The sequence below is a fragment of the Lytechinus pictus genome, unplaced genomic scaffold (genome assembly GCF_037042905.1).
Source record: "Lytechinus pictus isolate F3 Inbred unplaced genomic scaffold, Lp3.0 scaffold_20, whole genome shotgun sequence".
NCBI classification, from domain to species: Eukaryota; Metazoa; Echinodermata; class Echinoidea; order Temnopleuroida; family Toxopneustidae; genus Lytechinus; species Lytechinus pictus.
The window spans coordinates 741,794-766,215 of record NW_026974141.1 but is presented as its reverse complement, the minus strand read 5'-3'; the positions used below and the strand labels follow the sequence as shown (position 1 = coordinate 766,215).

Below are 24,422 nucleotides of genomic sequence, written 5' to 3'. Positions count from 1 at the left end.
TATGTTCGTTCAAAATATTTTTTCAGATATGATGTGCATTCATACATTTTTTGTTTTCTTTAAAATTAAGTGCGTTCTCTTTGTTAACAAAAGACATTGTGCTAATTTCTTGAGAAAAACTTTATGACATTGAAGGATTTCAAGTTGAGGCTGATTGGGTCAATTGTATCTCTGGCCGGCCCAGGTCATTATACAAATAGGGGAACTGATGACATCATCCACTCACTTTCTGTTTTGTATTTTATTAAATGAAATATCTAGATTTTCTCTTAAATTGTAAACAAAGTTTGATTTCTCCCTAAACATGTGGAAATGTCATTGCTGTAACCTATCATAATTTGATGAAGAGTCTCATTTGGCAAATATGCAAGAAATTCAATATTGTATAATTCAAACAATACAAAAAAAAGAATAGTGAGTAAAATCATTCAATCTCTTATTTTCAAACAACTGTGTTGTGTGTGGTATATACATGTAACTGTTTTGGGTAAAATACCGGTAAGCAAATTTTCAAGATGTCATAACTTTCTTATTTTACATCAGATTTTGACTAAATTTTAAATGTTATGCTGGTTTGATTTTGCTCTTTTCATTCAAATCAAATCTTTGTATGGGTGGCTTCACATTTAAAGTTTCTATGAGACAAGGAAAGTGATATAGATGACAAAAAAAATATGGCAGGTTTACAAGAACTTACTGATTTCAATAACTTCACAAGAAATAAAATGGTTCTAAATTCAAAACAAATAAATATACAATTAAATCATTTTCTGCAAATTGACCTACAACCATCCACTGAATTTGTATTATGATGATTAGGATTATTTTGACATTGTTTTTCAAAATTATAATAATAATAGGCATTTATATAGCGCCATCTATCTAGAAATATTTTATTCCGAGGCGCGTTGTTATTATTATTATAACCCCGGCTTTAGCTCAAGCTGCCTCTCAGCGCTCATGCATGCAAGGAATTACTCCTGCCGGGTACCCATTCACCTCACCTGGGTCTAGTGCAGCACAATGTGGATAAATTTCTTGCTGAAGGAAATTACGCCATGGCTGGGATTCGAACCCACGACCCTCTGTTTCAAAGTCAGAAGACTTATCCACTGGGCCACAACGCTCCACTCAACGCTCAAAATTATCTTCTGAATCAACAACCTGGGGGTTTTTCACGAAGAGTTAGGTGTAACTAACAGTCATGGAGAAGTCTTATCAATCTTATTGATTAAAACCAAAGATACTACAAGGGGAAGATCGGACAGTACATAGAGCGTGCAATGAAATGCTAGTGAAGAGCGCCCCACAGCGTTGAGTAAGTAAACCTTCGCGTATCGCCATTTTTGGTTGTGTACAAACCATATGAGGGAAATGGTGGAGGGGTGGAGGAATAGACGATTTATACATTTTAAGATATTTTTTCTTCAATTTTTTTTATCTAAAATTAGAAATGAATATATTTTAGAGGTTTCTGGGTAATAAAATATGGACTTATTCCCATGCGCCGCCCTTGTGCCCTCTCCCAAGACCCCTCTCTCATTTTCCCCATATGTTTTCAACACAGCAGCGTGCCGATGTGCGATGGTTTACTTACTCAACGCCAGTGGGCGCCGTTCCCCATGAGCATTAATCGACCATTTAAAAAAATCGCTGAAGTGTCCGATCTTCTCCTTGTAGTCTTTTTGTTAATACACAGTAGCCTTCTCTTTATAGCAATGCAGTGTTGTCTATTATTCCACATGCAACTGGGTAGTTATGTACAACTCTAACTCTAATAATGGGGCGTTGCAAGAAACTTGCGATCAATTGCAAGTCTATTTTCCTTCCCGAAATCAAGCATATGCTGTGCAATTAATTGCAAATTTGCGGTTGATTGCTAATCTGCTCCATGAAACAAGGAGTGTAATCTGATATGCTAAAGTTAAAAGTGATCAATCAACTGTAAAATTGCAACAAAATATTTGCGATTGATTGCAAAGAAAATTCATCTTTGTGAGACATCCCCTGCTGTTCATTGTATCAACATTTAATTCTATTCTAAAATATATGCAATTAAAATACTTCACTATCAGTGGAATGTACCAAAGTGCATATTTTGGCTAAACATCTACATTCAGATCTAATATACATATTGTCACATATACAATGTAAATTATTGCTTTTGTAATTTTTTTCTTAATAAAATTATGCTACTGCAGCACATTTAACCATAAGAAGGTTATCGCTACCCAGGGTTTCTTTTTTAGAAAGTTATGGAGAATTCTTGAAATACCTAGATAAGCATATGCCAAATGAGATACATCAATAAATAAATGAAATAGTTATGATCTGTTTACATAGGGTAGTTATTTCAGGTATGAAAGTGCTTTAATCTGAATATTTCAAATTCAAAGCCTGTTTAGTAAAGGGTCTACCAATAATGTGAAATACACTCAATCATAATCTAATATTTCAATATGAAAAAAGTGTAGTGGTCATTGAATGTTTTTCTTTCAGCCATTATATTCAAATTTGGCATCTAGAGCCTCCTCTAAGTAATATTTTTATTTCTATTTAGCATATGAGCACATGCTTGATTAGTAATTTGATATGAGAAAGCTACAAAGATTATATCTTCAAACTTTCAGCCCAATCCACGCTTAAAAAGGGGTTTTACAAATATACAAAGACACTTTAATTCGATTGGGCACTGAATCAAAATAAATTTTGATGTAAAATCAGTAAATCTATCAACAACAAAAAACACATTTTGATTTCATATCCGTCACACCAAAACCATTTAGGGCAAATGCGCTCATATAATGTTAATGAATTGAGATTGTGTTATGAACTTATGCACTTTTGGGGATTTGCTTTAACTAACAAGTGGAACGCCTCTAGCAGTCTCGCCTGCATTACGCAATTTAATATAGCAGCAGTGCTAACTTTGAAAACTACTATAAAATAATCGTTCACAAAAACATCATTCATATAATGACATAATACCACGTTCATTGACCATAAATGACATTTGAACAGAGACTTAAGACTTGTCAACTACACCCATGTCTACATTTCATTCACTCTATCCATTAACTTTCAAAGTTATGATGGCACTTCAACAATTACCCCAACTTGGCCTAAGTTTATTGACCTTAACTGACCTTTGATTGGTTTTGTGACCTGAAACTCACAGGGGATGTTTAGTGATGCTTGATTACTCTTATATCCCAAGTTTTATGAACTAGATCCATAAACTTCAGAGTTAGGATGGTAATTCAACAAATACCCCCAACACGGCCAAAGTTCATTGACCTTTAATGACCTTTGACCATGGTCATGTGACCTGAAACTCGTACAGGATGTTCAGTGATACTTGATTACTCTTATGTCCAAGTTTTATGAACTAGATCCATAAATTTTCAAAGTTATGATGGTAATTCAACAAATACCCCCAACTTGGCCAAAGTTCATTGACCCTAAATGACCTTTGACCTTGGTCATGTGACCTGAAACTCAGGCAGGATGTTCACTAATACTTGATTAACCTTATGTCCAAGTTTCATGGACTAGATCCATAAATTTTCAAAGTTATGATAGTAGTTCAACAAATACCCCCAACATGGTCTAAGTTCATTGACCCTAAATGACCTTTGACCTTGGTCATGTGACCTGAAACTCAGGCAGGATGTTCACTAATACTTGACTAACCTTATGTCTAAGTTTCATGAACTAGGTCCATATACTTTCTAAGTTATGATGTCATTTCAAAAACTTAACCTTAGGTTAAGATTTGATGTTGACGCCGCCGCCGCCGGAAAAGCGGCGCCTATAGTCTCGCTCTGCTATGCAGGCGAGACAAAAATAGGTTTTAAACAACACAAGAAACAAAATATTGTTAACGTGCTTGCCAAAGACCTTTTAAACGATGAAGGTCTTTGACACAATCATCAACAATATTTTATTTCCTGTAGTGTTTTGTTGACTTTTATGCACTGTTATTTATTCATCCAGCACCTACAAAAACATTTATAATAATAATTTCTTTCAAATTTATCTTATCAACACTGACTGAGCATCCCAGGTAATAAAATTATAATTTTGATCTTTTCCGGGGCTACCTTTTGAAGTCACCAGCCCAATTTGGCTACATAGTATAAAAGTTTACATTGGACCCTATGTGAAAGGGGCTCTCAAATTCTTCTTTTAGGGTTCTGTAGGGCATTTCAGGTGCGAACTCACCCCAAGCCCCTGGAAATTTTCAACCCTCTGGACCATGAGACATGGAATTATGACTAGCTATAAGAAAAAATACACCTAAAAGTACTATTTTGAAAATGCATTTAATGTCCGAAATGCAAGAATTTGCTTAATTTGGGACTAACATACAAGGAACCATTTCAAGAATATTTGTGTCAGTAATTTCACCGACAGATCTTATAAGCTACCGGTTTTAGTAAGCCTTGAATACCCTTCTAGCAGAGGAGGATTCCATGTAAAAGCAGGGGTCCTGGCAAAAAGCTCTGAAAATATTACTCTCTGATTGGTCATGAGCAAATTAGTCAGGAAATGTCCAAATACATGTATGAGGCTATTTCTAATAAGTTCAATGCGTATGCTTTAGCTACTGGTCACTGATAATCCAAACATTTCAGAATCTTTTACCAAGATCCAGATGTAACAAAGAGGGAGACCACAATCTAACTAATATGAAAACATCCTATTTGATTCCTGTGACTAATCTGCTGTAGATCTGTAGGCAACAATTCTGAAAAGTCATTTTTCTGGGTAACGAGTCATTCAATGTTTAAGAAACCAAGCTGAGCTTGTTGCTAGGTGGGTAGGTGACTGGGCGTGTCCCTGTTGCTATGGATGCAGAGCGTTAGCGGTGAGTTCCGCCAATGAGAAGGTCTGAAAGGCGATTCTCTCGTAGGGATGAAGACTACCACACTCATAGAGACAAGCAAACTTGACGGTATTCCTCCCTGTCGCTCTCTCCTTCACCCGGTAACAGGTGAGATCGGAGTACGCGCTTGGACCGGGATTCAACGAGAGTGGTGGGCTCCACGTCTGGCAAGCATCGCGACTAAACCGCACTGACATGTTGACACGTGTGTTGCGACTGGCGGGGTTGGAGAAGATGATCCAACGCTCGGCATCTCTTTCCAGTTTGGGAATGTGATCCGGGGGTTCAAAGCTCATCACACTTGCCTAAAACAAGAGAGAGAGAGAGAGCAATATTCATTCATTTATTTATTTTACAGTCCGAGTTCTCTTATCCGGCCTCCCCTTATCCGGATCTCTCTATTATACAGATACACACTTGCCGAGATTTTTTTGTCAATCTAGCTAGCACGTGGGGAAATGAGATTTCAATCTAAACTCAAAATTCCTATGCAAACTCACTTTGATTACATACAATTTTCCATTATAGTCTACCTACAAAAAAAATTTTTTTCATGAAAAATATCTTACACATTATCACCAAAAGAACTTAGGGCAATTTCCAGTAAATCATGGCGTAGCACAACTATTTTATCACGTTCCCTTTTTTTCAAGGAAAAACATCAATGTATGTCACGGTAGCTAGCTCTAGGCCTCGATACGGACAGCGCCATCTATCATGTTTGAGCCTACAGTCATAACAATGGCTGGGTTTGCGAAGTTGCGTTGCTCGCTGCAATGATCCAATTTTAAAACTTAGTTTCATCAAGTCATTCTCTTTCCTTTGAGTTAAGCTCGATGTACCGTACTTAGTATACATGTACCTCAACCATTTCAGCAGGTAAATTATCCAAGAGTTTTGCTAACCAATTGATTTCATTTCCATAAAAAACACCTGTAATTTGCACTGACACTGCAGTGAATACTGTCTGTGTACGCCCACTATAATAGATTACGTGTAGCAACCATAGACTGCGAGAATTTACTATTGGGTCTCCCTGATCCGGATAAAACCCTTATCCGGATTGGTGCTGGTCCCAACATGTCTAGATAAGAGAGGTTTTTTTTTTAATTTCATTTTTACCACAATGTATATGGTGTTCTTAGAAAAGGGGGCCTTTTAATATACAGGCTCTGCTTTTAAGTTGGTTTCTTTTGATTTTAATTTCATAAAGTTATTGTTAAAAGTTATATGTTGTATATATGTAAATTGAACTACCATTGTAAATATGAAGAGGTTGACAGAGGACAATGAATTGAATTGAAATTGTCCCAAAGAGTGGGAAAGGAAAAAGCTTATTAATTTATACTAAAAACTACTTCCATTCCCAAAGACATGGTTTTTACTCTACAGTCCGACCTCTCTTATCTAACCTCCCCTTATCCGGATCTATCTATTATCCGGATGCACACTTGTCGAGACTTTTTTATTTTCTTTTTAAAATTCAATCTAGTACGTGAGGAAATGAGATTTCAATCCTATACGCAAACTCACTTTAATTACATATATTTTCCAATATAGTCTACATACAACATTTTTTTTCATGAAAATATCTCGCCCAAATCACCAAAAGAACTTAGGCAGGATAATTTTCCAGTAAATCAGGGCGCAGCGCAAACATTTCATCACGTTCTCTTTTTGTTTCCCGGGAAAAAACAACACATGTCTCGCTAGCCTACAGTCGGTATAACAATGGCTGACATTGCGAATCGAAGCTGCGATACCTGCAGCGATGATCTAATTGTAAAACTTTGTTTCATCGAGTCGTTCTTTCTTTCGAGGTATGCTCGATGTATACCTCAACCATTTTAGCAGGTAAATTATCCAACAATTTTGGCCATCGAGCGATTTCATTTCCGTAAAAATACCGCCTATAATTTGCACTCACACTGCAGTGAATACGGTCTGTATGCGCGCCCACTACAATAGATAACGTGTAGCTACCGCCGTTGGGGAGCTGAGGCAGCAGCTGCGTGGATTTAATATTGGGTCTCCCAGATCCGGATAAATCCCTTATCCGTATTGGAGCTGGTCCCAACGTGTCCGGATAAGAGAGGTCGGACTGTATTTTTGAAATTATCATTTTACAAATTAGTTTTGTTCTATTAACTAAGGTCTATTCAATATATCAAACTTCTCTTTTGCATTTGTTTGGTCTCCTTCACATGGTCAGGCAGTGGGTAAAGCACATGTATTCCCCTCTGTTTAGAGAGAGATTAGGCGGTTTCAAACCGCCTCGATCACAAGAATCCCTGTTAAATTACGAGAACATTTTTAGGCTAAAAAATACCCATTAATTATTCCTGCATTCACACCGCCCCGAAACATACCCTTCGGGATAAATTCCTGAAGTTAGGAGCATGCGCAGTATGATCTAATAAGCAGGCAAGGCGCGAGATTCAAAATCACTAGCCCAGCAGCCACCCACGGCGCCCGCGCCCAACGACACGCTGGGCTAAAAGTTCCCGTAAATTGCTTTCACATTGCCAAAATACCTGCGACCTTGGAAAAATCCCCGCGAAAGTTCTCGTAATTTCGCCAAGTACCTACTATTTAGCGGGTATTTTCTTTCGGGGAAATTACGCGTAGTTTGCTTTCACATTACCAAAATACCTGGTATTTTCTGATCGGGGTAAATTTCCCGATCAGAGAATACCTGGAACTGACGAACTTCGAGGCGGTCTGAAACCACCTATTGAGAAACGTGCAATTTTTGCAGTGGGGCAGAATTGGGAAAAACAATACCCTTGCAGAAGGATAAGGAAGGTAAAGCTGTCAGAAGATTAAGATTTAAACAAATCTATCCACAGATGCTCATTTCCGTGACTAGAGGATTAATCTGGAGTAGATCAATTCTTATCTTAATAGGAATCTGCCCGTCATACTCCACCTTCCAGGTCCTGTGGCCGGTAACATGAAGCTTTATAGCAATCATCGTATTCTTTGTTTACAATTGATTGCATTACATGTAACTACAATGTTAAATCACTTGTGAAAATCAAGCGTACAATTAATTGCTGACCTTTGTTTTTTGGAACCCTGGTTTTGAAAACTCTACTAAAATAGTTTTCCCCTGCCCATGACATACTAGTCCACAATAATAGAGGGAAGCTCCTTTGCTCAGAGCTAATGTAGGGGGATGTCACCCAAATTCTCTAACCCAGTGTTAATCTCCTCAGTTCACTACGTTCCTAAAACTAGTTTACTGGAAACTAGTTTAGTGGAAACTAGTTTAACGCGTAGTGAGAATGGTCGAAACGATCTTCCAAACCAGTTTGGAAAACCACCTCGCGATGTAGTTTTCAAGATCGCTTTGCCTCGTTAAACTGGTTTTAGCGTAAGTGAGGACACAACCGTTCTTCGGGAAGCGATCTTCGCACATTTTTAGCGCGCTACTCCACACGACAATCGGACAGGTGTAGAATGCCTATGCTGCGGTTTCGAATTTCGCGCGAAACGTGTCACCCCACTGAGAGCGTTTCCATAGCAACAAGAGCGCTTTACGTGAAGTGAATTTGAAAACCACTTTCGTGTGATCAAGTGGGAACGCTAGCAAAGCGATCTTCCAAAGTGGTTTCCTGAATCGGTTTCCAGTAAACTAGTTTTAGAAAGCGTAATGAGAACAGCCTCTATGTTAGCTTGGAGAAAGACAGTTTCCCTCTTTCAATCTCTAATCTGAGGACCGTAACGCAAAGGTTGGCGATTAATCGTATGCTCAAATCTAATGATTAAAGGAGAATGAAACTCTTGGAGCAAGTTAGCTTTTGTGAAAGCAGAAAAATCAAAGAATAAGATCAACAAAAGTTTGAGTAAAATAGGACTAGCAATAGAAGAGTTATGAGCATTTGAATGTCGAGATCACTAATGCTATGGAGATCCTCCCATTGGCAATGCGACCAAGATCTATGATGTCACAGATGAACAACTCTCCCCTTTTGGACACTGAAAATATACCCCAAAACATCTCTTTTTGCTCATTCTAATCATATGACAAACGATTCATCAATGATATAATGTTGTGAAACCTCTGTACTTGTCCTCTCATAAAGAGAACACCTCACCTTGTGAAATACTCTATAAAAGTGAGAATATAAGTGAAATAAGTACTAAAGTAATGAGGGAGTTGTACGTCTGTGACATCACAGATCTTGGTCGCATTGCCAATGGGAGGATCTACATGGCATTAGTGATCTCAATATTCAAATGCTCATAACTTTCTTATTATTCATTCAATCTTCCTCAAACTTTCAACAATATGTTTCTTTGATTTTTCTCTTTGATATGGATTCAGCTGGTTTCAAGGGTTTCATTCTCCTGACTGGAAAATCTTGTGGTAAATGATATTCATCATTAAATGTTCATTGGTGATAATTTAGTGCGTAAGGAAGGTTCGCCTGTCATTCATAAAGCCGCTCTTAACTTACAAACAGCTTTACGAAACACCCATCAGTACTAATGACATACCTGACACCCTCCAAAGTTCTTGATGGAAGGTATCCATCTTGAAAGGAAATATCCAGGTTCGTCTAGGTCATCTGAGAGTTCACCCATGGTGAATGAGATCCCTCCATCGATGCTATAGGACTCTTGACGCGTTGCCTGAGGATCACAAGTTCTGCTGTTGATATAAACATGACCTTCCTCTAACTCGGCGGCCTGGAGAAAACACAATATAAAACAAACTTTTATTATCATGTCAATTTATTTACTCATAAATATCCATGAAATACACAATATATACAAAGAGTCAAATTCACCCCCTCCGAAAACCCCCCAATAAAGTTAGTATGACAGGGATAGCAAGAAAGGAACAAGCCTTGTCATTATATGTAGCTAACCCGATAACATCAAACATACATTGCATGATAACGACAAAAAGGAAAAACAAAAAATCACCACAATAACTACAACATTAAGGGGTGGGGTATGCCTATATAAATTTAAATAAACAAATAAATAACTGCTTTAAATAAATTGCCTAAGTAAATCATCATTTTGGGGAAAGATTTTTGAAAGTAAAGAAAATTGCTTTGAATCAAAGAGAGGCAAATATTTTTTAATATTTTTTTAAACTTGTACCAACAAAACATGAAAGTTATAGATGAAACTGAAGTTATTTCCTTAGATACACACTTAACAGTTTTCATTGTCTGGGGTAGGGGAGAGTGGGGCATTTCAATGTGGACATCATGTTTGTACATAAAAGGTGGGTTTTCACTGTCAGGTGATGCATATGCATTTAGTGAAGAGGAAATCAAAATTGCAAAAAAAAAGTATATCAACAGCCTGGATACGTGTAAATAGAATTTCACCATACATAGTAGAATATTCAGGCAGGGTGCAAAAACCTGACAAAATACTTGTTTTGCTTATTCTGTGATTAAACAATTAGATCGTGTAAAGATCATGTAATGTCATTGCTACTCTCTATCAAACAAAAACAATACAGAGCTACAGGGTGCGGGCAATCCCCCCTCCCCCTCCCATCCCAGAAAAATTACTCCCGCAGAATACACAAATGTCTACCATTTTGGTCTTGAAAGCCATTTCCTTTCAGTGTGCCTGTCAAATTCATGTGAAGTCAAAATATAGATCTTTTCTACCTCCATGGTTGAATGCTTTTATCCTCAAAAGATTTTTTTTATTAAAGTGACCCGCTCCCATCCCCCATAAAAATCGCGTACAGACTTCAGTATCTTATATCATCCACACGAACAGTGAGTCATCAATACCCTTATATATGTATGTAGTTTAATGAATGATGGATGTACGTCATCCTGATTATAAGGTTAATGTATTGCTATATTAAGATACATCTTATTAAGTCACACCTTGGTAGCTAAGAAGAAATCAGGGCATCAATCAAAAGAAAAATTAGATCTTAAAGGGAACAGATCAGCACTGTACAAGCTAGGTCTCTTACTGACAAAGTCTTAAAATATGGGTATCCCCCGGATGTATCCACATTAAGATAATTATTAATAATATAGAGAATAGAATTAGCCAATTGAATTATTTGTATAGTAAAACTAGAACATTTTTTTTACATGAAAAGTACTGATTGTACTGCTTGGGGAAAAAAATTATTGTTTTAATAATGAATTGCATAATGAGTTATCATTAAAGTTGGCTGATATTACGAAACTACACGGCTTAGAATGTTGCACTATGGGATAGGAATCTAGCCAGATTTGAGTAGTTGAGGATTTAATGCTCACCAATGTTCCTAAACTTACATTATCAGTTTACCATAAATCATGCACCTCACACATAAAGCAAACATCGTACATCTATAACAAATCAATTAACCTACGACACTTTTTATAGAGCAATTAACATAACTCCTCACCCAAAAACATGCAACTTAACATTACCTTAAACCTCAAACCAACCCCAATACTTTGTTTCATTAACCCCAAAAGTCACCCTAATATCCTTCATTGTTTGCTCTACATTAGATACCAAGTACTTGATTGATGATATCTCTTGCTACTTTCATAGACAGGTAGCAGCAGGTGCATCATAATTATATCCCCAATAAATATGAATAATAGATATTGACATGTGATATTGTCCTGTGAGAAATCGACAAAGTTATTTCTATTTCATTCACTCTAGCATACTTTACAATAGAATGCATTTGAAATGAAGAGCGTTCTTGCATTGAGGACTGATGCATGACAGGCATAAAACCTTTTCACACAAGACTTTCAGAGCTACAACTTTATTTTTTTCAATCCATTGACTCCAATAGAATTAAAGACTAAATACATGTATTGGATGAAACATGAAATTCATACACTCGTCTGAAGAAGGGTGAATTCAGTTTTAGAAACTATTTAAATAACTAGTCCCAGATAATTTGCTCTTATTTTTATCCAAAGGATCACAAGCATGATATGAGGCAAGATTTTAGGATAAAATAATGCCTTTCAGTATATTGGAGTATTAAACATAATATTTAGTGGGTGCTAATATGGTAGAAATGTCCAAAATGGTGAAAATGTCTGTATATAGAACCTTGCTTTATGCAGTATCTATCAATGCCACATTGAGGTTTAAAAATTGTTTATTTTTTTATTTACATGTACATGTATCTCTGATTAATTGATATAATAACAAATAAGCATAGAAAATATGTGCATGTAACTCAAGAATATATTTTCATTTATAACAGAACTGGTATTGGAAGGAATTACAAAATGAATTATTTCCAATCATGACAACCTATTACTGATAGCTTCTAATAGTCAATTTCTATCAAATAATAAATTATCCAGGTATTGTAGATGATATATTGCTAGATGTATGTCAGTTAGGATATTAAATCATGATTGATGGTAGCTCTGCTTCCTAAGGTCTATGTTTATGGATATTGAATTTAGCATGCACATGTAGTTATTTATGGATATCCCAGTAGAGTAGAATGTCATCAATATCAACTCTGTTGGAGTAATGGAGTAATATAACAGCCTTTTTTTTATTGCATTTAGCATTACTTGATAAATAGTAAATTCAATTTGTGCAGACTTCATAAAAATGATAATGGAGAAGATGATGATAATGATGATAATGATGATGGTGATGGTCATGATGGTGATGATCATGATGAAGATGGTGATGATGATGATGATAATGAGGATGATGGTAATATTGATGATAGTGATAGTGATGAAGATGGTGATGATGATGGTGATAATAATGTTGAATATTTCTCGTTTCTATTTTTCCCTGTTAAAGGGGAAGTTACCCTTGACAAAAATAATTCTGCTACTATAAAATTGCAGAAAAAAATAAACAAGTTGAACGCCTCTGGCAGCCTTGCCTGCATTATGCGATTCTATGTAGCAGAAGTGCTATTGAATAATTATTCACAAAACAACACCATTCATATGATAATAAATAAAACACTATAATCATTTACCATGATACTCGATTACTCTTATGTCCAAGTTTCATGAATCACATCCATAAACTTTTGAAGTTATGATGGTAATTCAACAGATATCCCCATTAAGGCCAAAGTTCATTGACCTTTGACCTTGGTCATGTGACCTGAAATTCGCACAGGATGTTCAGTGATACTTGATTACTCTTATGTCAAAGTTTTATGGACTAGATCCATTACTTTTCAAGGTTATGACAGCAATTCTGCAATTACCCCCAACATGACCAAAGCTCCTTGACCCTGACGACATTTGACCTTGGTCATGTGACCAGAAACTCAGGCAGTATGTTCAGTGATACATCATTACACCTACATGTAGGTCTAAGTTTTATGAACTAGGTCCAAATAGTTTCTAATTTATGATGACATTTCAAAAACTTGACCTTGGTTAAGAGTTCACCGTTGACGAATGCTGCTGTTGGAAAAGCGGCGCCTATAGTCTCGCTCTGCTATGCAAGCAAGACAAAAATATGATAATAATAATTAGACTTGTGTCGCGCCAAATCCACTCTGTAGAGTGCTCGAGGCGCTTTTTAGGAAATTATAAAGGAAAATAAGAAGAATTGAAGAGAAACGTTTTAAGGTATTGTTTGAAAGTTTCAGAGGTCAAGCACTGTGAAAGTGTATTACTGTGAAATATAAGTGAAGGTTTGAGGAAAATCCATTAAAGATTTTCAAAATGAATTAAAAAGTAAATGAGATGCTTTTTTCTCAAAAAATGAAAATGGGTTAAATTATTGAACCATCAGTATATCAACAGACAAATTAATTCATACCAGCTCCTGAAAGAAGGAAATTTGTAGTCCTCATGAAGTGAAAAATAGATATTTTATGCATTTAACATATGGGGCAGCTGCTCGTTTATGTCACAAATCAAAATACAGGTCATGACAAATTGGCAATTATGTACATCTCATACCCCACGTTCAAAACTGGAAAATGTCCAATTAAATACAAGGAAAGATGACGTCTGCACCCCTCCCTCAGATATTAAAATTATATTTCATCCTCAAATTGGCAATAGTGAATATTCTGTCAGCTTCAGGAGCACTTTCAATGACAGTAAACACACTATTGCTTTTTAAAGCTCATAATGGGATTCAGTGAACAAATCAATAATATCAGGCAATGAGTATTGAGGTGAAGAATTGACCGTGAAACTAATAAATCATCTCATAAATACCATTTGGCTGCGTGCGGGGGGGGGGGGGGGGGACAGAACTAGAATATTGACTTGGCTGGACAGGATCTTGACAAATAGAATTAATAACCACACAATACAAACAAAATGGCTATTGAGAGCGAGACATGTCGATAGAAAAATGAAGTTCATTTATCTTCTCGGCTGTACAAATAGTTTCATTATGGTGTGTTGGTCATTTCATATTACTAGCAGATGGCAGGCATGATATTCCCCTCTGAATAAAAAATCTGAAAATAGCCAAGGGTCGCTAAGTCACCACTGAAGTCCGAGGCGCACCGTTCGGGTTACAAGCTCTTGCACAGCAAAGAAATCCAAAGTGATTTCTCAAGGTGAGTCTGCATGATAGTTTTATCATTCGACTTTAAAAAGCAGTAAAAACTACATGAGAATGTTCTTGGGCAAAGGATTTCATGTAAAAACAAATTTGAAAAATAAAAAATCTAAAAAAAAAAAAAAAAAAAAAACGTTATTGCATATAAACCACACTCAAAGCTATCAAAAAGTCAAGCTATGATTCAAGATAACCCAATTTACAATACACATTCATTTAAGTTACCCTCATATTCACTTTACTCTCCCAAATCAATTTACAATGTATGTCAGGAGTTAAATTAAGCCAAGGTCGCCACAATCGCTAATCAATTTGAAACAGATGGCTTCTGCAGAAGAGAAATCAATAGCATTTATGGCTTTACTTCAAACAGAGAGGGAAATAGCTTTTATTACAATGTGTTATGGAATAGTGTTTATAGCCATGAGTCAAAGAGACTGGGGGAGGTGGATATTGCAGTTACCTATGGCAAGCAATTCATGTCACATTTGCATTTACCATTTATCTATGGGGTATAATATAGATTCTATAATTTAAAAAAAAATACTACATAAGATTTCTATACCATTCTTTCCATGCTAATTAAATGCTCAAGGTACCTCAGAGCAAATTAATGTAATTACCAAAAATGTATATTTAAAGGAGAATGAAACCCTTGAACCCAGCTGAATCCATATAAAAGAGAAAAATCAAAGAAACATATTGTTGAAAGTTTGAGGAAGATTGAATAAATAATAAGAAAGTTATGAGCATTTGAATATTGAGATCACTAATGCCATGTAGATCCACCCATTGGCAATGCGACCAAGATCTGTGATGTCACACACGTACAACTCCCTCATTACTTTAGTACTTATTTCACTTATATTCTCACTTTTATAGAGCCTATCACAAGGTGAGGTGTTCTCTTTATGAGAGGACAAGTACAGAGGTTTCACAACATTATATCATTGATGAATCGTTTGTCATATGATTAGAATGAGCAAAAAGAGATGTTTTGGGGTATATTTTCAGTGTCCAAAACTGGACAACTCTCCCCTTTTGGACACTGAAAATGTAATGAGGGAGTTGTACATGTGTGACATCACAGATCTTGGTCGCATTGCCAATGAGAGGATCTACATGGCATTAGTGATCTCAATATTCAAATGCTCATAACTTTCTTATTATTCATTCAATCTTCCTCAAACTTTCAACAATATGTTTCTTTGATTTTTCTCTTTGATATGGATTCAGCTGGTTTCAAGGGTTTCATTCTCCTGTAACTTTAAGGTTAAATTTTTTTTTATGAATGAAAAATACTGTCTGTCAAAAAGCATACTTTACACAGGTACATGTGCAAACTGCACTGAATCCTAAAGCATTCTTGCATTTTATTTCATGATATGTTCAAAGAAGTGCAGTTTTTGTTTAGCTGGGTTCAGTTTACCTCATGAATACAACCATGGCCACGGGGCAGCCTCAATGCAAGCAATATTCCAGTATTCATGTCTTTGGACAAATCCCATTTTGGATTTATTTTTTTTACAACATTTCATACTGTAACAGTCCGTTCACTAATGACTGCATGAGCAGTTCAGCTCCTAGAATGCTGAATGGATGTCTCGTGGTTCTGACACACGCCTTTGTATTAACAGAGGGCTATGGGTTTGAATCCCAGCCATGGCATCATTTACCTCAGCAAGAAATTGATCAACACTGCCACACTTTACCCAGGTGAGGTGGATGTGTACTCGGCAGGATTAATTCCTTGAATGCACCAAGCGCCGTTAAGCAGCTGGAGCTAAGGCCAGGATATTACATATATAGTAATTTGCCTTGAATAGGCTACTAGATAATGCACTGATATATAAGAGCTAAGTCTGTAATTGATGGCTTGCAATAGTTGAACTCCCTATTGATCTTGGTCTCTAATGGTAATGTGGCATTCTAACAGACAAAGGCAGATAGTATCTCACATTAAAGGTAAATTCCAGTTCTGGTAACGATCTCAAAATGACTTTTTACAGAATCTAATATAATGACCACCCAAGTGTCTGTTTGTATGAATAAAAAATATGTGCCAAAGGATTCTGGAAGAAATTGTGTAATTGCTGAGAAATAAGCAAAATAAGCGCGGATTCGGTCACGTCCGTCGGGTCTTTATTCCAGCAATAATAATACACTGTCCCACATGTGCCTATCTGTGTTGGCGATCTTCAGTGTGATCGTATTTCAGCTTAGATTTTATGATTTCACAAAGTTCAGTTTATGTAACTGTACCAGATCTAGATCCACGATGATATAGTCATACTTAACCTTGGTTTTACAGACTTTCTCACGAAATTAGTGTTTTACTGCAACTACTGTACTTTAGCTTTAATGAGTGAAGTATAACACTGTGAAGCCGCCAATAAATGACACCTACAATGAAGAAGACTGAGGGATTTGTAAAAGAGAAATTGAACTGTTCTAATAATACTGCCTTTACAAACTTTTCTAGAAAATGTTGGAAGATTGAAACGAGGAAGCCAGGGTCAACATAATGTAGGTCATGGATGGGAAAAGATGATGCACCTGTAAAATTTACAAATTTCATAAAGCTAATACTTCAACCTCAATGGCAATACAAGTATGTAGCTTAAAATTAAGTATGAACAGTCTAAAGACAGTCTTAAAACATTCCACGCATAGTAGACTAATATTTTTGTTATATTATGTTTATGATGTTTATGATTATGCCCCATATTTTGGTTTTTGTATATGTAACAGTTTGACTGATGATTCATCAGAAGTGTGCACGATTAGAAATATTTATCATTTTTGTTATTACAATTATAAATAGTATTAAAGCAAAACGTCCTGAATACAGTGTATTATTAAGATTTTATCTCTTACTGGACCATATTTCTCATGAATTCTGTAATCTGATTGGTCGATTTGATTGTGAGACAAACCCGTATTCACGTATTTTACTCGGTCAAAACGATCAAACCGGTAATATGAGCCGTATCACCTATTTGGTGTTTAGCTGTTGTTGTAATGTTGTTTTCATTGTTACGCGCATGCCCAGTGCTGATTTCAACCAAGTAATATGAGGCCGTATTACAGGCATATTATTCATGCATCGCGCTGCGCACTACTACATGTATTTGTGCATTAATTTTAGTGGCCAAATGCGCATTGTTTTTACTGCGATGTCATGAATGACTTCCTTTCAAAAATCATTCTCAACATGCAGGGTTTTGCAAATTTTTTTTTGTTCTATTCTATTGATTTCCCCTATTTTGCAATAACATAAGGATATACTTAAAGAGATAAAATCGTGACGCCCTGCTTGTTCTTACGAAATAGTTACTATTATGGTAACTTTGCCTTACAATGGTATTTAACTAACAAGTTAATGCTCATCAGCCAATCAAAATCAAGGATTTCATGCTAAATGTAGTTACCATTGGATGGCAAAGTTACTTTTATGCACTGGGGCCCTGGGCCCATATTCCGTTCGGCCTCTTGCCTCATGGAATATGGAACCAAAACAGATATTTCCCGTATTATGTGAACAGGCAGGGTCTAACGAATAGTACCAGGCATCTAGCCTGATCACTGACATAGTGATACTGCCTCAATCAACCTAAAAATGACAGGAAAGGCAATCAATATCTACAGATATCGACTGGTAATGAAGGCGATAGTAGCTCGTAGTCTCGGGACCATTGAGAGGTAATAGATTTTACTACAGCCCGAAGAAACGAGCAGTCAATATCTGTTATATATACCAATCATTTATTATCAAAGTTAAACAAATACCGCCCAGCTCAAATTGATTGATTGGTTGATTAATTGATTGATTGAATAACTATTTTATTTCCATGCAGCAAATGAACATACAATATATAATGAATCAACAATGATATTTTATGATAAAATAATTACAAGGGGACAGTCATAAGCGCAAATCATGCCAATCGGTATATTAAGGCCACCGCACACCTTACGACCCGACCAGTCGCCGACTGGCTTGCGACTGGGTGAGGGGAGATGTGACGTCACAGCGCATGTCAGCTTCAGAGTCGCAGACCGGTCAGAGACAAGTCGCAAGGAAAATCGGAAGGATTTGACATGTCGAATCCTTATGACTGGATCGCAAGCTCAATCCAAATTCCAGCCAATCAGACAGCAGAGTTGCACGACGCGTATATGATAAACAATGCGCATACGCAGTAGTAAACGCATTCTCTTTGTTGTTATGCCAAAAAGCAAAAAGCGCATGCGTGAGTCGCAAATCGGATCGCAAGGTGTGCGGTGTCGTGGCTTATGACTACCTTGCGATTCATCTCCCCTCTCTCAGTCGCAAGCCAGTCGCCGACCAGTCGGGTCGTAAGGTGTGCGGTGGCCTTTACATGAAACAAATCTCAGGTAAACTTACCTGGCATTCATTAGCTGGTATATCGACCCCATATTCATCTTTGGCTGGTGGTATCTTCCCTCCAACCTGCCAGGTATCACCACCGTCATCACTGAAGAGGACAATAGAACAATTCCTACTACCATGAAAACTATCAAAGAACTCCAATATTGACCACTTCAACTCCGATAACCAACCTGGAAAACAAAAACAATGAACAGTAAATAAGTCATACAGGACAATATTTCATATTGTACAACGCCTACTTTATAGCTTGTTGTACGCGAGCAAATGGGAGGCTGAACATCAAACATTCGTACCGTTGCACACAAGACATACAATCCAAAACGTACCGTCCAAAATGTACCGTTGCACGGCTTTAGGAGGTGACGTCACAATACGATTTAATTCATTGCGCTCGGTAATAATGAAGGTGCAATACGCGTATAAGCCTACTGGCTAAATGCGCAATGCTGCCCAAGGTCATGTGCGCTTGTGCGATTTTGCTTTTCGCTTTCAATATTTTTTCTCCCTTTTCATAGATTACTACAGGGAAAAACTTTTGTTTTTTCATATTTTCGCTAAATTCCGAGGCGTTGTACAACACAAATAGCGAATATTCTTATTTGTGCAATGGTGCGAGATTTCGCATTTGGTGAAAGAAAGATGCTCAACTCGGCTAACGCCTCGTTGAATAGAGCATCTTTCTTTCACCTCATGCGAAATCTCGCACCATAGCACTCATGCATATTATCTATTTGTATACTATCATTCAAAGACAAGGGGGGGGAGGTAGATTCATTCCTCCTCCTCCACCATCCACCCATAGATTACTGTACATGTCATAGTGTTCCTAACTGACTCAATTGAATTAAAGTATTATAAATAATCATTGTTTTATGCATAAAATACCAAGAGATGAAATATTTTCATATCTAACAAAGATGATAACGTTTCAAGTGAAGATTACACTCAACACATAATATTTTGGGGTCGAATCAAACATACTTAGTACTTTGGCTAAAGTATTTTTAACAAAAGTTCCTGAAAGGGTATGGATACTATAAACATTTGTTTTAACATTGGTATCTTTTGGTCAACGTTGAAAATATTTTAATGAGAGGAAAATCACTAAATCATTGAAAAACCAATGCAAAGTTGCCAGTTACAGTTAAGGTAACAATAGGTGGTTTCAGACCGCCTCGAAGTTCGTCAGTTCCAGGTATTCTCTGATCGGGAAATTTACCCGATCAGAAAATACCAGGTATTTTGGTAATGTGAAAGCAAACTACGCGTAATTTCCCCGAAAGAAAATACCCGCTAAATAGTAGGTACTTGGCGAAATTACGAGAACTTTCGCGGGGATTTTTCCAAGGTCGCAGGTATTTTGGCGATGTGAAAGCAAATTACGGGAACTTTTAGCCCAGCGTGTCGTTGGGTGCGGCGCCGTGGGTGGCTGCTGGGCTAGTAGTTTTTAATCTCGCGCCTTGCCTGCTTATTAGACCATACTGCGCATGCTCCTAACTTCAGGAATTTATCCCGAAGTGTATGTTTCGGGGCGGTCTGAATGCAGGAATAATTAATGGGTATTTTTTTAGCCTAAAAATGTTCTCGTAATTTAACGGGGATTCTTGTGATCGAGGCGGTTTGAAACCACCTAATAAGAATGGCTCAGGCACTCTGCAGAATGAATATTATAATTATAGGTTCCACAAATATTTTTCATAATCATAAAAATCTGTGGGATTTTTTTCACAGGAAAATAAATATTTAAAAACGTCTAAAACCACTGATTATAATAATAGTCTGTATTCATCTTTAACAGATGTATTCACTAATACAGGTTAATTATAAGTAAACCTTCCATCAGTCAAATATTTGGGCAAGTTCAAGCATTTTATTTTTAGACAAAATTATACAAACTCGAAATTTTTCCAGAGTCAAACAGATTTTTATATTTTTTCGCAAAAGATTTAACTTTATAGGCAAAGTAACTTGTGTTCAAACTTCTAAAAATAATGTTTTATTTTAATATCAGTCTTTATTCAATTATGCATTAAACTATAGTGATGATGAATACAACCATGAAAGAAAAAAAATATTGCCAATTTGAAGAATAATACTGATTATAAAAGGACCAACCTGTGGCGCCTGGCTGCGGTTTCTCTTTCCAATGAATGTTACCAGGAACAATGAGTCTTCCGGATTTCAGCTGTAAACCATGTCCTGGACCTACAAATAATTACAAAATACACCATTAAGTTGATCAACTCTCATCTACATGTACAGTGTAAGCACCCCTACTGAAAATGGTAGGTCCCGCCTTAACACTGTACCAAATTATACACAAGTTTGTCATAATCATTACCATCATCATGATCACCATGATCACCATAATCATCAACATCATCATCAACATCATCATCATCATCACCACCACCACCACCACCACTATCATCATCACCACCACCACCACCACCACTATCATCATCATCACCACCACCACCACTATCATCATCATCACCACCACCACCACTATCATCATCATCACCACCACCACCACTATCATCATTATCATCAGCACCATTATTATCACCATTCACCAATACCATCATCATCATCATCACCATCATCATCATCATCAATTTCATCATCATCATTCACCAATATCATCATTCACCAATACCATCATCACCATCACCATCACCATCATCATCATCAATATTATCACCATCACCACCACCATCATCATCACCGTTATCATCACCATCATCAACATCATCAACATCATCATCATCATCATCTTCACCATCATCATCATCCTGCTCATCTTCATCATACCAACCAACCTGATGCATATATGAGTGGTTCTGGATCCATTCTACCAAGGGTTTGACTTGTAATATCCAAAGGTTCTGACCATGTCCGTCCATCATCTACACTCTTTGTTACGTAGAGGTTCTGTTGGTATTTGTCACCCCTGATAAGATCTGCCTCAGATAGTTCTATTGGGAATGTAATGAAGACCAGGATAATGGTGTCTATGTCCTCATCCACGATTGGTACGGGGTTCATCGCCCTGGTAACAATAATTAACACTAGTACATTCATATCCTGCAATTTCTATATGTATGTACTGTTACAATTTCATATTTGTGTACTCAATTGTGCACTACAATAATGTTATTAGCTTTAGCGGTGCTGCCTATAGGAGCTCAAGATTTCGAGGAATTTCTTTCTTCCTGGTACCCATTCACCTCACCTGGGTTGAGTGCAGCACAAAATAGGTAAATTTCTTGCTGAAGGAAAACATGCCATGGTTGGGAATCGAACCCACGTCTCTCAGATTGAAAGACTAGGGTAATAACCACTAGACCACGACCAGAGATAATATTAACATATGTCTTAAAAGCCTCTTTCAAGTTTTCGTAAATGATAAGTACTGCATATGATTTATTCCAAAACAGAAACAAGTGTACATCACCCAAAAATGTTGCTGGGTTATGAGCTAATACATTTTTCGCATGCCCCTCAGTTTCAAAGACATCAAAGGAGAATGAAACTCTTGGAGCAAGTTAGCTTTTGTGAAAGCAGAAAAATCAAAGAATAAGATCAACAAAAGTTTGAGTAAAATAGGACTAGTAATAGAAGAGTTATGAGCATTTGAATGTTGAGATCACTAATGCTATGGAGATCCTCCCATTGGCAATGCGACCAAGATCTATGATGTCACAGATGAACAACTCTCCCCTTTTGGACACTAAAAATATACCCCAAAACATCTCTTTTTGCTCATTCTAATCATATGACAAACGATTCATCAATGATATAATGTTGTGAAACCTCTGTACTTGTCCTCTCATAAAGAGAACACCTCACCTTGTGATAGACTCTATAAAAGTGAGAATATAAGTGAAATAAGTACTAAGGTAATGAAGGAGTTGTGCGTGTGTGACATCACAGATCTTGGTCGCATTGCCAATGGGAGGATCTACATGGCATTAGTGATCTCAATATTCAAATGCTCATAACTTTCTTATTATTCATTGAATCTTCCTCAAACTTTCAACAATATGTTTCTTTGATTTTTGATTCAGCTGGTTTCAAGGGTTTCATTCTCCTTTAATAGACAGATTTGTTGATATTTCATCACACTGTCACATGTACATGTAGTTCTTATTCAGATATACTTTGTACATTTGTGAATGTTCATGAAATAATATCAAAAAAAATACTAGATGTATTCCACTGTAAAAACTGACATCTGGGGAACGTTTAATCAACATTTTGGTCTGACATGTTGTCAGATCTGACAACTTTCCTTGATTTTGATTGGCAGAGAAGTACTGTTGCTATGGTAACTGTAGAATAAAGTGATGCTTTATCTGACAAGTCCATTCACGAAACACCCCCCCCCCCCCCGAATCCATTGATAGTAAAATACAGTGATAGTGTGCTTGTGTATTTATAAGGTACGTTTTTCATTTTTAATTTATTACATTACACTTTTTAGTTAAACATTTTCTATTTGTTTATTCCGTACAGGGTCCCATTATACTTGCAAGCTATGCTTTTCTTTGGGGCCCTTCTGATTTAAAAAAAATTGTATGTGTTTGCTTTACTTATGTTTTTAAAGGAAATAAATGAAATGAAACAGTTTTATACAATAATTACTGTATCGGAATACAAGTAGATGATACATTGAAAATTGATAGCCTAGGTCATTATCAATTGCATTTGTTCAGTTTATGTAAATTTCTTTTCTATCATTGACAATCATTTTTACTTAATATACATGTTTACTTTTAACATCACCATCATCATTGCCATCTCCTCCCTCTCCTTTTACTCCATCTTAGCAGTAGACTCCCCATTTATACAAGTATTATTTTTATATTCTTTCTCATTTGTTCTTTTCTGTATTTTAATCTCATGCAATATCTTTTTCCCCCTCTACATGTATCTTCGTTTTTTTCTCTCTCTCACTGCTTCGTTCTTCCTTCCTCTGTCTCTTTCCCTTTATCTCTCTCTCTCTCTCATTTGCTCCTGTTCTCATCTCGACTCTCCACTTCCCCCTCCTCTATCCCTCTCTCCCCACATCTTTCCCTGACTCTCCATATATGCATAACCCAATACACTCCTAATTCCCACTACGCATAGTTATTGACTTTTAATGCTCAAAAGTCAATACCAGCAATGTGGGAATTAGCCCAGAAATTAGGGCTAAGTACTCAGGGGGTATCTAAGTGACTATATACCTAGATAATTTTTAAGGGGGAGCCCTTGTCGAACTGAATTAATTTTCTTGTTATCTCGATGATGCTTAGGGGTCGATCAATGGCGTAATGATATTACGTTAGTTAGCCGAGTCACGCGGTTCGGGGGATAATTCAATTCATGAAGATGCGATGAGTAAAGATGGATGGAACGGTGCTCCAGTGATATTCTCCACATAAAAACAGTGACGTAAATATTAGTCAAAGTTGATGTACTGAAGATAATCATCATGGAAAGCAGAAAAGTTGGGTTTAGAACATAAATGAGTAAAATGAATGAAATTGATGAAATAAATGAATCAATCAATGAATAAACAGATAAATAAATCAATATAAATGAAATAAAAAT

At 36.6% G+C, this 24,422-nt stretch overlaps 1 protein-coding gene across 1 annotated transcript; it reads right to left on the bottom strand.

The window, feature by feature from the left end:
• Nucleotides 1-887: 887 nt before the first annotated feature.
• Nucleotides 888-21,873, bottom strand: LOC135157790 (sialidase-3-like). The gene is made up of 5 exons (XM_064114678.1): nucleotides 21,647-21,873; nucleotides 20,940-21,029; nucleotides 18,819-18,994; nucleotides 9,392-9,583; nucleotides 888-5,193 (listed from the first exon to the last, which is right to left on the bottom strand). The coding sequence occupies exons 1-5, from the start codon at nucleotides 21,870-21,872 to the stop codon at nucleotides 4,849-4,851; spliced, it is 1,029 nt and encodes a 342-aa protein (XP_063970748.1). The 5' UTR covers nucleotide 21,873; the 3' UTR covers nucleotides 888-4,848.
• Between the last annotated feature and the right edge of the window lie 2,549 nt (nucleotides 21,874-24,422).